Source organism: Orbicella franksi, chromosome 3 (genome assembly GCF_964199315.1).
Source record: "Orbicella franksi chromosome 3, jaOrbFran1.1, whole genome shotgun sequence".
NCBI classification, from domain to species: Eukaryota; Metazoa; Cnidaria; class Anthozoa; order Scleractinia; family Merulinidae; genus Orbicella; species Orbicella franksi.
In genome coordinates this window covers 34,299,489-34,313,804 of record NC_138147.1, presented here as the reverse complement: position 1 = coordinate 34,313,804, position 14,316 = coordinate 34,299,489, and the positions used below count along the sequence as shown (strand labels likewise).

The window sequence follows — 14,316 nt, the reverse complement described above, 5'->3', positions numbered from 1 at the left end:
CTTGCCATTTAGATTGCTGATTTGAACGGCGTGTAAAGACCATTTTGCTAGAAAGTGATCAATGAGAATTTTATCGCGGGTTAACTTGATTTGCCATGTTAGAAGATTCTGTGAATAATTGCACAGATGCTTTATGCCGCTTGCATGAATTGAGAGGTCAAGTAAATTAACTTTTTATTGTTTCTTTTTTGTCTGTTGTTGAGATCACTTTGTGTGTATACACTTAAAACAATTACTCTTGTCAATCTCGGTGAATGACAGCCACTATTCACTTCGATTTCAAACAATAATTCAGTATTAAATATCACATAAACTTCCATACCAAAACATTATGATCTACGCATTTTTGAGAAGTCAAATCCCAACCAAGTTGCATTATCAAACTGTAATTTTTCTGACTTCAAACATTTTCTTTTATCTATTACTGGGGGATCCTGAAATACTTATTCCATGCATTCAATACCTTAATTATGTGAATATTATTTCATCTCTCTGATTTGAAATCTTTTTATGAAAGGGGAGACATCATTTAGTATCATCTTCAAAGAAGATGACATTCATTTCATCCACGAAAAAAACTTCAAGTTGATGTTCATGACCACACTGTCTCCAGCCAGAGAATCAAATCATTAAAAGAGAGAAGAGCGATGAAAATCTAGGTCTAACTGTGTAAAAAAAGAGAAAAATGTAAAATTAAAATAAGCTATACTTTGGCTTCGCCCTAGCTTTGAATACTTATTACATTGCAAGAAGAAATGTCATTAACTTAGTATCTTCATTGTTTATACATTGTACAATACTGTGTAGAGCATTGAAGACTACACAACTTCTTTCAACCATCTGAAAGACCCCCAATCTCATTGTGAATACCTCAGTCATTTTGCTAGCTTTGTAACTGGGAAATTTAAATCATGTAGTACAAAAAACCATGAACAAATTCATGAAGCACAACGAAAGGACTGTTCCTACTTGAGGTTTTACTCGGTTAAAAAAAAAAAAAAAAAAATAGAAACGCTAATAATTTTACCCTCATCATCAGACTGTCTAACTCTTATAATTCATAGATGCAGATATCTCTGAATAATTAGCCAAATCCTTTAGCAGGTATTTGTACATTGTACAAGTACTAAACATTTCGGTAAACCACAATTCCACGGTGGACTTCAGAATATTAATTACAACACAAGGTAAATGTACAATGCTTGTCAAACAACGGACTTGAAAAAAGTATTTTCAACCAAACAACACACCAAAAAGAACCCGACAGAACGTCACGGCACACATGTCATACCTGTTGTGAGTTGTGGAGAAGACAATGAAAGTGGAAATGATGACTGAGAAAGCCAGTCTGGTGAAACATCCACTCACGACGATGATGACAATGAAGATTCTTACAGCCGCCAAGTAAAGGAGATTCAGAGGAAAGCGATATCTCGCTTCCCTGTACGTTACAGAGCTAAGTCATGCAGATTGCTCCAAGTTGATCAATCCAGGCCTTTCAAAAGAGGCTTTACGAAAATCGCTCCAGTAACATACGGCTAAATCAACAGCCACTCAAAAACAAACAAAGCGATACCAATCACGAGTAAGTTAGATGACTGTTGGAGTAAACGGATATTTTTCAGGAGCATGCAGTTTTCGTTTGTTCGCCCAAAACATGCTGTCCGAAGATCTATCGTGACTCAGACCATCGGGACATTTTCTTCGACTACCATGAAACATCTGTTCCGTTAATTTTAACTTGAATCAATACTTGACGCGGCAAATTTAACAAATCGAATGTGGTTTAGCGTGGTCTGTTAAACAAATAGATTCCATGTTGCCGTGCGTCTGTTCAGTAATAGATCACAGATGACGTCAAAATGTGGTAAGAACAAGTAAGGAGCAAGTTGCACCCTTTGTGCTAGACTATTTTAGGTGCACGTTTAGGCATGGTACAATAGAGAAATCGCAAAACTCAGAAACTTGGTTAGATGTGATATGGAGAGGAAGACAATAGCATTTTGATTGCAAAATCTTTGTTCGGTTTAAACATTAGCTATGTTACGCAAAAAATCAATCATCACTTTAAAAAATGTCACGCGATCAATACAGCAAGAACCAAGCTCATGCAAAATTAGCATCAAATTAATAGCCCAAACATCATAGCACATAACAGGAGTCCAAAATTATTACTGCACTTCGTGCTTTTGCCAGAACTGCATGGCATTGAAAAAAATCAAATAGTTAGCTGCTTTATTTCAGATCATGTTCAGTCAGCGCTACCCGGCATTAAATCGCCCGGCCGTAGGATCCTACAGCCTCTACATGACGCGGTGAGGAGCGCAATTTCATTCGTTTCATGGCTTGCTGTCCCCGATGTACGATATAACAGTCCTTATTGATGTTTTTAATGGCAGAAGCTTTAAATGACAATGGTCTTGATTTGAGACGGCTGTAAATTGTGACATCACCCTTAGAGTTCCCTCACCCGGCCATACTCATACTATAGTACACGGCCAGGAGTCCAATTTCATTCTCTTCACAGCTTCCAATCTGGCTTTCTGCGATCTGCGGAGCTCACAGTTTTTCATCGGTTATTTCCATTCAAGGAGAAATTCCCTTATTCGAGGCGACCTCAGAAGTTTAATTTTTCACCGAGGGCTACCCATCATTAAATCGCCCGACCGCAGGATCCTACAGACGCTACACGACGCGGCCAGGAGCGCAATTTCGTTCCTTTCATGCCTTGTTGTCTCCGATGCACAGTATAACAAGCCCTATTTACTTTTATTTTTATAGCAGAAGCTTAAAGTAAATGACAATGGTCTTGATTTGAGACGGCTGTAGAATGCGACTTCAACAGTTTGAGTTATCCGGCATGAACTCACCCGACCGTAACCATACTATAGTACGCAGCCCAGCTTTCTATCTCCGATTATCGGCGTTAGCGAATATGTTTCATTCAAGAAGAGTAGATGAAACGAGAAATGGCCTTATTTTAGGCGACTTTAGAGTATAGTACGCTGGACAAAACTGTTCTGGATCGACGTTTTGCCGCGAAAAATTAAAACAAACACACTGACACAAAACATTTTGAGATTTTCTTAAACTTTACACGTGGAAACTTATTTTTATATGGATCACGCAAGAAAGGCTTGCGTTACACCTTGTCCAAATTTGATAACTGATTCACATAAGTATTCAAAATCACGTGATTTCTGAGAAAAATGAGTCGCATGAGAAAGACTTAAGCTTATTTGGCCACTGAAATACAATATGATCTTGGTACTCTGAAGTCTTAAAACTGTTCTTGCCACTAGATCGGTCTTACCTGTTTTGAAGATGGCTGCCTTTATCGCGCTTCGTACAAGCCACAATTTGCTCAGAATTCTGCTCTCTTAAGGCGTTGTCAGCCAATAACATCAGGCACTGCTATTTGCACTTTTAGAAATGTTTACGGACTTGTTTCTGGACCGTGACCTGCATCTCACAGAGATTTTTTCGGATTTTCTTGCATAACAGCTTGAAATAACTTTGTTGGGTTGCTTTGTGGCCCTTCAGTAATAGCATCAAAAAGTGAATCTTTGATTCTTTAAACCGCTGATGTATCACAGGGTTATAGTGCTGTTTAAGGTTTTTTCAACCGTTTTGACCATCGGTAACGGCCTATATTTCGCCCACTTTGATTAGAAATGAGGTATGTTTTGCAGGATTGTCTTGAATTAGGTTTGTTTTTAAGAAGAAGCTACTTCTTTCTCAGTTTCGATATTACCATTAACAGAAGCCCTTGACTTGTCTGCACAATTTCACATTGGTCTGAAGTTTTGAAACAGGGTATTGCATTAAGGCTCAGGTAGGGAAAACCTCAGATTTCGGTCATTAATAGGGCGAGGGTTTTGGGAAGCTTATCGCACCAAATGTAACCACTTTTAACAACTCAATACAACTACAGCTACTACAGCTACTACAGTTACCACAGCTACTACAGATACTACAGCTACTACAGCTACTACAGTTACTACAGCTACTACAGCTACTACAGCTACTACAGCTACTACAGCTACTACAGTTACCACAGCTACTACAGATACTACAGCTACTACAGATACTACAGCTACTACAGATACTACAGCTACTACAGCTACTACAGCTACTACAGCTACTACAGTTACTACAGCTACTACAGCTACTACAGCTACTACAGCTACTACAGTTACTACAGCTACTACAGCTACTACAGCTACTACAGCTACTACAGTTACCACAGCTACTACAGATACTACAGATACTACAGATAATACAGATACTACAGATACTACAGATACTACAAATACGACAGATACTACAGTTGCTACAGCCACTAAAGCTATTATAACAGTGCTATAGCCATATCAGTGCTATAGCCAATAGGCGACACTACCAGTTAACGTGTGGGTGTATCTCGGGACATAATAGTGAAGTCTTACACCACCTACTAAAACAACATAAGCAGTCGATAGCCGAGGAGAGAAAGCAGTCGATAACCGAGGAGAGATTTTAAAAAATGGCGGAAGGTTTTGGCGAGCTTCAGTCATCAGAAGAGAGTGAAGAAGGTAAGGAACGATTTGAGTTGTTATTGTATCGTTTCATGTTCATCAGGAAACAAGATTTTTCTCACAACATTCTTTGCAGTGTGCGTTGCAAGCGTGGTCCAAGTAAAATCGGATGAAGAACAACATTTGCTACGCCAGGTAAACTTAGCTTGAGGCTAAGTTTAAGATTGTTGCATGGAGGTTTTAAAACATCGGGCAAGTTAGGCCTTATCACGGTTTTCGACGCCATCTTGATGGGTATACCCGTCAAGATGGCGTCGGAAATCGTGATAAGACCTACGTTGACAGTCTTCTTGCTAGTTCACAGTGCGTATCTCACGATAGGAATGGATCTGAAAGCTACTTGATTAATCGTTGAGTTTAGAGCATACTCAGGTGGATAAGGTACAGTTGAATTCCGCTAGTTCGAATTCTTAGGGGAAACGAGAAATGGCTCGCAATAAAGAGAGTTCGAAATAGCCGATAGTAGATGGGTTCGAAATAACGGGGAATTCGAAATAGCCGAGTTCGAGTTAGGTTTTCATTCATGAGAACCAGGTTTATTATCCGCGGGCATGTTACAATTGTAATGTTAATTTGATAACAAATAAAATGTATGTATGTATGTATGTACGTATGTACGTATGTACGTATGTACGTATGTACGTATGTACGTATGTACGTATGTACGTATGTACGTATGTACGTATGTACGTATGTACGTATGTACGTATGTACGTATGTACGTATGTACGTATGTACGTATGTACGTATGTACGTATGTACGTATGTACGTATGTACGTATGTACGTATGTACGTATGTACGTATGTATGTATGTATGTATATTATAAGTAGCTTTCTGGATATTTCAAGTTTTACCATGGCTTTAAAAATAATTAAGCTTATAGTGTATAACCAGTATTGCAGTCCTGGTCTTTATATTTGTGAATTTTGACAAATCTTTTCAAGGATCTAATTGCCAAGCTCTTTCTAAGATTCTCAGCCATGTGCAAAGTGACTTTAAGCGCCGTTCTACACTCATAGGAATTTGAATTTGAATTTACACAGGAGGGTCCAATAACAACAGGACGTGACACTGGCACAGACACCAAGCAGTTACAATATACCATTGAGAATCTGACTCCTTTACATGGGGGACATGAACATGGCAGTCTTGTGCACACAGTTTATTGAGTTATTTTTTTGTAAAAAAAATACCTCTTAGTTGGCACGTCGGGTATGTTATGGACGGGTCAATGGGTGAGTGAGTGAGTGAGTGAGTGAGTGAGTGAGTGAGTGAGTGAGTGAGAGATGTATGTATGTCACACCAATCAGATTGGATCTACTATGAACAGCCAATCAAATTTCTTGTTGTAAAGGTAAATGGTTCGTGAGAAACACAAGGTATGTAAAACACAAGGACTTTGGTAATTGAAAAATAAAGAGTGACGTGTACGTTGCCGGTTTGTGATTTTTAGTCCGGTTTGGAGGGGAGTGTGACAGTTACATACGTACATTGGGTTGTTTTAGAGTGCATAATTTTCAGTGTAATGGTGGCTAGTTATGAACGAGATGAGTCTTGAGTTTTGAAGCAGTTCATGAGTAGTAGGCAAATGGCACGAGTTATTTTTATTTTTAATTACAAAGGGTAACTTGATACTTTTGTTTTCACGAATCGTCGGTTCTAGTTCTTAGGACATGTTTTAGAGGAGACGAGACTATTTAGATTTGAAGCAGTTCTAACGTTTACAATAGTAAGTGCAGGTAACGATTGTTTTGTTCTTATTGCATGCAAATATAACGAGATATTTTTATTTTTTAGTTACAATGGGTAATTTGACACTCTTGTTTTTCACAAGGTAGTAATTTCAATTAGAGCTGACGAATCGTCGCGACTTGTTCCCACGAGATGTTTGCTATTTTTAGTTACAAATGGTAACTCGACACTTTTGTTTTTCATATGGGAGTAAATTCAATTAGAGCTTACAAGTTATCGCCTATTGTTCCCAGGATATTAAACAAAAAAGAAGCTTTCCTTTCTAGAGTGTTTTTACGTCTCTGCAGTAGCAGTTTAATATTCTTATTTGATGGGCATTTTATGACATTCTTTCCAGTCCGCTATTTTTAAAGGTAAAAAGTATGAAAACTGTTCAAATGTTCTTTGAAGACTGTGTGGCACCAAGTTAAAGTGCAATTTAATTAAATCAGACTTTCAACGTGTCAGAGAGGTTTTTTCTCTTTCTTTAAATTTTCGGTGAAGTAGTGTTGTTGCGTTGTGTTGTGTAAAAAGGGTAAACTTACTACTCGTATAAAATGCAAAAGTTCTCTTAACTTAAGTATTTTTGAGCAAAAATTCCTCTTGGGGGCTGGAAGGCTTCCCGAGGGGGTACTCCCAGAAAAATTGGTTGGGGGTGTGCGGCCCGCTTCCCAAAACCCTTACCCTGTTTATGACCAAAATCTGCGATATTCCTTACCCTATTTATGACCTGACCAAAAATTCGAAACCCTATTTACGACCTGACCCTCAAATCAAAACCCTGATTCAGACCTGCGTTATAATTAGCTCCCTATTTCAAACCAATGTTAAATTACCGCAAACATATAAATTTGTGAAGGGCTTTTGTTGATTTTCTTTTCGATAATGATGAAAAAGTGGCTTCTTCTTAAAGCATACCCATATCAAGGCTAGAGTGCAAAACCCGTACCCTATTTATGACCAAAATGGCCAAAATCAGCTAAAATCGATACCCTATTTATGACCAACACGACTGAAAAACCATACCCTTCGGTGCCGTACAGACCTATATAGTCCATATAAGATCACGTAGTCCTTCCCCGGGGAAGGGCTACGTGATCGATGAGTGAGGGAGTTATGCATGTGCGCGTGTCAGACCAATCGCAGTGTGGGTTGTATCAAAGAACGAATAAAATTGCCTGTTAGAAAATAAGATGGTATCTACATTAATCTGGAGACGTGTCAGATTACTGTAGTTTGTTCAGTCAAACATTTTATGGCTTACTATTTAGTTATCTTACCATTACCGATGTAACATCGTATGTACATCATAAACTCGCAGTTTCTTTCTTGCTGTACATCGCAACCAAAAAAACTTGTCAAATCAACCAAATCATTACTGTAAACAGTTCCATGAATGCTCCTATCTCCGAGACTTATAGTTCACAAAAAAATAACTCTTGCACGCCTTGCGTGCCTATGTTTCAACCAGCAGCCCTGTATCAGATGAGAATTATAACAGAAAGCTTCTTGTTCCAAAATGTGATGATGACTTGGTGGAACATGTAGTCGCATCCTCCCATCGTTCATACCAGGAAGTAATAGATGGTCTGCAGAAGAAGTTGCAATACTGTGAGGCAAAGATACGGCAACTTGAATTAGAGTTAGGAAGAATATCATTCCTTGAGGATAAACAGAAGCGCAATGAGAAAGCTTATGGTCAGTCATCCAAAACACTTGCTAATGCCAAAAGTAAGTCTTGTACAGGCAGTGGTGGCAGCTGGTTTATTAACATTTTCAGCAGGAAGGCAATTGGTTTTCACAGGCAGGCAGAACTTTTTGACCAGCCCTGAACTTCTTTATATCAAAAATTTCCTCCAGGCCCGAGTTGTCCAAAAGATAGATAACGCTATCCACTGGATAAATCACTATCCAGTGGGTAGCATGGTTTGTTTTAATAACACCTATAGCCTTCAAACAACTGAGGCCAGATGGTCAGACCAGGCATGCAAAATTGGCCTTACAGCTGCTCAATTTCACCAGTACCCAGCCCATTATGAAACCCATGTATGGTTTTACTATTATAGAAGGAAACTGCTCCATGGAGAGGGTCCTGCATAAGAACCCTATAGGCTAAACCTAATTTTAATGCCTTTATTTCTGTCATTTTGTTATATTCAACCTGCTTACAAAACAAATTGTTTCATCTTAATCAGTTCTATGTCTTGATTATGGATATGTAAATAGCACACTAGTCATGCTGTAAGCAATTAGTCACATGTATCAACATTAATTTTTACAAGCAAAATCATGTATACAGTGTAGTTTACTGTATAGTAGATCGGCCCCCTGTATAGCTGCTTACATGCACATACAAGCAAAACGTAAATAAATATATTACAAATCACTTCTGCATTTCTACAAACATGCAGTAACACATAAATTATTCGTAAGGTTTATATGGTTTTGTAAGTTTTCATGTATGTCTGTTAATTTATGCTTACTTCTCTTGGTCAGGTTTTTCACTACAACAAAGACTATTGGAAATCTCAAACTCCTTGTCAGATGTTGAGGTGAGGCAGATGAAGTTCTTGGCCAAACCCAGACTGAATGTTTTTCGACTTGCCAAAATCAGAGAAGGTTTTGAGCTGTTTGAAGAACTGGATGCCAGTGGAGTATTGTCTTGTACCTATGTAAAAGACCTACTCAGAGGAATTCAACGTTTTGATCTTCTGGAGAAACTTGATATCCCTTTACTTGGCAATGCAGAAAGAGGTAAGAGGAACTGTTTTAGCTATTAAGGTACTTGAATTCATTTCAGATCATGATGAACTACCCTGTTTCAACGTACAAAATACTTAAAGTTTATCTCCTAAAAAAAGCTGAGCTGCACTCTGATGAAACAAACATCTTCCAGCTCCAATATAACTTTGCCCTTCAAATGCATTATCATAAGTATTCTGGCCTTGTTATTTGAATAATATATAGTGAGTACTAGTTTACATGAGTGCTTTTGTGGATGCCCTGTGCTCATCATAGAAGCCACAGGGCAAGAGAGAGAGCTTACATGCTTATTTCCAGACACTCTGAGTAAGTTCTGGTCAATTGTACATTTATGCCAAATCTCATCCAAACCCTGTTTAGGGCACAAAGACTTGTGTGGAATTAAAAAAATACATGTAGTTTCTTGTCCTGTAAATTATCTGATTTGACTGAAGACCTGCTTAATGTCAGGACACATCTCTGATGTTGTATTTCTGACACCTGTATAAACTATTTTAACTGACAGCAAGTGTTTAATCGTGCAAAGGGCCAGTTATTACCCTGTTTACAACTACACTGTAGGCCAGTTTACCTAAAATTATATAGACACTCTGTTCAGGGTGGCAAGGCCAAAACCCATACGCTGTTTGGTGTGATTCCCTGTGTAGGCCATGTAAGGGAGCACCTACCCCCGCCCCTCCACCCTCCACCCTCCCCCTTCCCCCCTCCTTGGGCATATTCCACAGAATGCCACCTAAATTTCAACTAAACAAGTCATCTAAACAGTTTTCTGAACAACTCAAAAATGGGAATTATTTACAATCAAAGTGACTTGAAGCACTTTATCAACAACAGGAGGATATTAAATGCCTAATGGCTTCGATCTGAAAACAAAATCTTGGGTTGTGTTTTCATAGTACGCAGGACAGAACTGTTCTGGATTGACATTTTACAACAAAAAATTAAAACAAGCAAAGCGATACAAATAATTTTGTGATTGTCTTAAACTTTGCTAAATTCCGCACGTGGAAATTTATTGTTATATGGATCACGTAAGAAAGGCTTGTCCAAATTTGGTAACTTAGTCATAAACGTATGCAAAATCACATGTCTTCTGAGAAAAATGAGTCATATTTGGAGTGTGGTTTTGTGAAGAAACTCTTTATGTGCTGGTGGTTTTGTTTTGTCAATATTATTACAAGAAAAGAGAGAAAGACTTACAACTTATTTGGCCACTGAAATACATACTGTTTTCATAAAGTGATCTTCTTTGAAGTCTTTAAACTGTTCTTGTGACAAGATCAGTTTTCCACCTGTTTTGAAGATGGCTGTCTTTAATTACATCCTGCCTCATACAAGCCACAATTGCACAAGATACTGTTGTGTTAAAGTGTTGTTAGCCAAGAACATCAGGCACTGCTATTTGTGCTTTTAGGAAAGTTTACGGACCTATTTCTGGGTTCATCTACCAGAAGCTTCCCATTTTCTCGCATTTTCTTGCATAGCAGCTTGAAATAACTCTGTTTGGTTTGCCTTGTGGCCCTTCAGTGGTAGCATCACAACTTGAATCTTTGATTCTCTAAACCACTGATGTATCACAGGATTACAGTGCTGTTTAGATGAATTATTGCTCCTTAATTCCTCATGCAGTCTCATCAAATTTAAAAAAAAATTTCCACAAACATGTAACGATGTTCTTCGCACAACAACACTGGTCTAACACTACGATGTTGATGTAAACCATAACTATTGTTTCTCAGAAATCGTGCAATTTTCCATTCAGGTCGCAAATTCAGATATGCTGTATCGTGTCTTCCTTGTGTGATCTATGTAAAAATAATTTTCCATGTGTGGAATTTAATAAAGTTCAAGACAATCATAAAATTATTTGCATCGCTTTGCTTGTTTTAACTTTTTGTCTTAAAACGTTGATCCAGAAGAGTTTTGTCCAGCGTACTATGTTGTATACACTGTACTTTAGATTGTTTTGCATATGCATTTTGCACCTTCTCTCTGCAGACCACCTCATACATTTACATCAGCTGTGATGTGAGTGGTAAGATTGCCACTGTTACTGCCTTGCTGTTTTTTTTTTGATAAATTTGTCTCACTGTAATATGATTTTCATCTCACAGCAGATGGTGCATTCCACATGGATGAAGACCCTGTACAAGAGCCAAGTGAGTAGCCTTATAACAGTCATTTTATAATTTGTATAGATCTGCAAAAATATAACACAAGGTATTTTTTGTGTTATCTCGCTGTTATATGATTTTCATCTCACAGCAGTGTACATGGACAAGAGCCCTGCTCATGAGCCAAGGAAGTCACGTTATAGATATGTTATAAGGGACAGTTCATTATTTATGGAGATGACCAGGTTGGAAAATCAGAAATAACTTTTTTTTTTCCTGATGTCTGTCATAGTATCATATCAAAATTTCAAAACCCATTTTGGTTTGTTCTAAAACTTTTCAAAGCCGGGTCAATGGAAATAGTATTGTAGAAGCTGACATAAAATAGACATGTAGTAACGATGTGAAGTCATTTTATGTATTTCAGCTTGTGTAAATGAACAGTTTTCCATTAAAAAGGCTATAAGCAATGTTACAAGGCAACAGTACATTATCTGTGGAAAATTTGTATTTTGGTCAGACGCAGCTATCAAAAAGCATGGCAAAATGTCTGATGATGGAGATTCTTTTTATATAACACTCTTGATCAGATGAAATAATCCATGAACCAATAGAAGTCAATTGATCTTTAATTAAAAATTAAATGGAAACATTGAATACCGGGTAATTCAAGGTTCAACGCAAAAACTCAACAACAGTATTTACAAATCATTTCACTACAGCACCATGGCTTTACCTACAATATACACTTGCCTGCAAGCATGTGCAAAATGTTGAAAATTGTATTTTCCTGTGTGGTAATACAGTTAATAACTTGTAACTATCTGTATAACTTAACCTTTTTGTTGCTATATTCTCTGTATCATTACACTCAATATGCAACTTGCACATTTGCATACAATCTAAACTTTGCCAAATATGGGCATATTTTTTTTTCCACAGTAAAAAATGTAAACAAAGTGTTCATTTCAAAGTCGAGACAGTGTTTAGAGACATTTTCTTTCACTTATTGTTTTCAATATGCTTGACATTTTTTCAAGATACAAATATACAACGGTAGTATGTTTGTTAGCCTTTAAGCCTTTCTACATGCAAAATACGATAATTTGTTCAATTTCCAATAAAAGGGTCATAAAAGCTTGATCTGATGACACATGTAACTGCAGTGCATGAACATTTATGGATTACTAGGTAAACTTTGAAGTGGTCTTATGTTTCAGTAAAGAACGGTTTATTATTTTTCGGAACCTGGTCGTTTGGATCTCCAAAAGTTAGTAGCCCATCAATTAGGAACAAATATTTTTCATGGCCTGGTCACATTTTTTCTGACCCGGTCATCCCTATAAATAATAAACCATCGCTAGGCATTAAAACATATTTGAAAAAATAATTATAACCATATGAGGAAGTAGCAGATCCCATTAAAATAGTGCTCAATACACATATAGTGTAGAGCTGAGTATATGAGTAATAACGAAGAGGCAAGATTTGCTGTTACTCCGAGTTTCGTGCTTACGCACTCATCAGACAGTATTTAATGATAAGCATTCCTATCAACTAGATATATATACACGGTATTAAACAATAGGCTAATTGCTGGACTAGTTGCATTACAATAAGTGATAGTTATACTGGAAAACAATAGGTGTGAAGACAGAAATTACGGGGACGAGTATAAACTGCGTGGATGCAGTACAATATAAAGAAAGTGTCAAGCGTTCTTCAAGTAGAATTTGTTCTCGTGCCGGCATTTAGAAATAAGTTCTGATCTTTTGTTTAGTAGATTGTCGTTGCTATGTTTGATAATCATTAGTTTTTCTGTGAGGCAGAGGTCGCATCGTTTGGAAATGTTGTTGTAGGGTCTTGCACGGCTAATAATTGACCATTTGATGTTGAAGTCTTGTTTTTTGTCGTGTAGTTGCCAGATGTATTTAGAAAGCTCGGTGCTGTTGATGTGTTTTCTGTGCTTAAATGTGGATTTGTGCTGCGAGAATCTCTGTTTGAATGTTCCTTCTGTCAGTCCAATGTAGTTCTTGGTTGTGTTGTTAGTTGTAACTTGTGCGTTGTAGATTACACTGGAAGTCAGGCATTTGTTGTCTAGCGGGCATTGGTCTTTTTTGCGGCAGTTGCATTGCTCTCCGGTGGTTGCGTTGGCGTTGTTGTCGGCGTTTGTTATTTTCATGTTGTGTTTGTTGATTACTGTTTTCATGTTGTCCATGCAACTGTAGCTGACTTTGACGTTGTTTTTGTTGAAGAGGCTGTGGTATTTATGTTGGTTCGGAAAGTGCTTAGATATGAGCTTCAGGAATGTTCTACCGATGTTTGTCTTTACGTTTTTACTAAATGGAGGGTTGTACCATATAATGTTTCTTTGTCTGTTGCGTCGGGGGCGTGTTGGTTGATTGTCTTCGTTGTAAATTAGTGTTTCAGAGTATCCGCTGGCTTTCAAAGCAGTTTCGTAGATTGGTTTGGCCTTGTTGAATTCGTGTTCGTTGCATGAGTTGGCGGAAATACGGCGATTGATGGATGCTGGAAGTTGCTTTATTATGTTAGGTGGGTGGTTAGACTTTGTGTTGATGTACTGCGGTTCGTCAGGCTTTCTGTAGGGGCAGTAGGTCCCTTTTGTAAGATCGAAGGTGACGTCCAGGTAGTTAACAATTTTCATGTTAGTCTGTATGGTAATGTTGAGTCCATATGTCTTGAAGCGTCTTGTTATGTCCTTCCTTGTACGGTCTGCTTGAGGTCCAGAGATGTTTTTGAAGATGGCAAGTCCGTCATCTCTGTAAAGCCCGATGTTGTCTATCCCGTATGTGTTACACAGGTCGTCGAGAATGAATAAGCCTACGAGCTCGCATACTTCGGCTCCGTCGAAGCTGCCCATAGTAACGTCAAAAGAACTGTTGTTTTTCTTGATCCAGGCGGTGTTACTGTCAAAGAGAAGGGATTTTCTTGAATGCATAATAATATCGATGTCGCGGTCCGTAATGGAAGTGAATTGTTTGGCGAAGTTGATTGCGTCTGTAAGAAGTTTCTCAGTAATGGAAGGGTAGAAGTTCTCAATGTCAAATACGGCGAAGGTATGTTGATCTTTGTGTTGTATAGAGGAGAACCAGTTGATGACGGATGAT

The 14,316-nt window shown here is 38.0% G+C and overlaps 1 protein-coding gene across 2 annotated transcripts in view; it reads left to right on the top strand.

Annotated features, from left to right (window-relative positions):
- Positions 1–14,316, top strand: part of LOC145482234 (uncharacterized) — a 189,857-nt gene that overhangs the window by 25,139 nt on the left and 150,402 nt on the right. For both annotated transcript variants that reach the window (XM_081460863.1, XM_081460862.1), the window contains one exon: positions 11,189–11,233. In XM_081460863.1, coding sequence (XP_081316989.1) covers positions 11,189–11,233 — 45 coding nt within the window. The remainder of the gene's footprint in view (positions 1–11,188; positions 11,234–14,316) is intronic.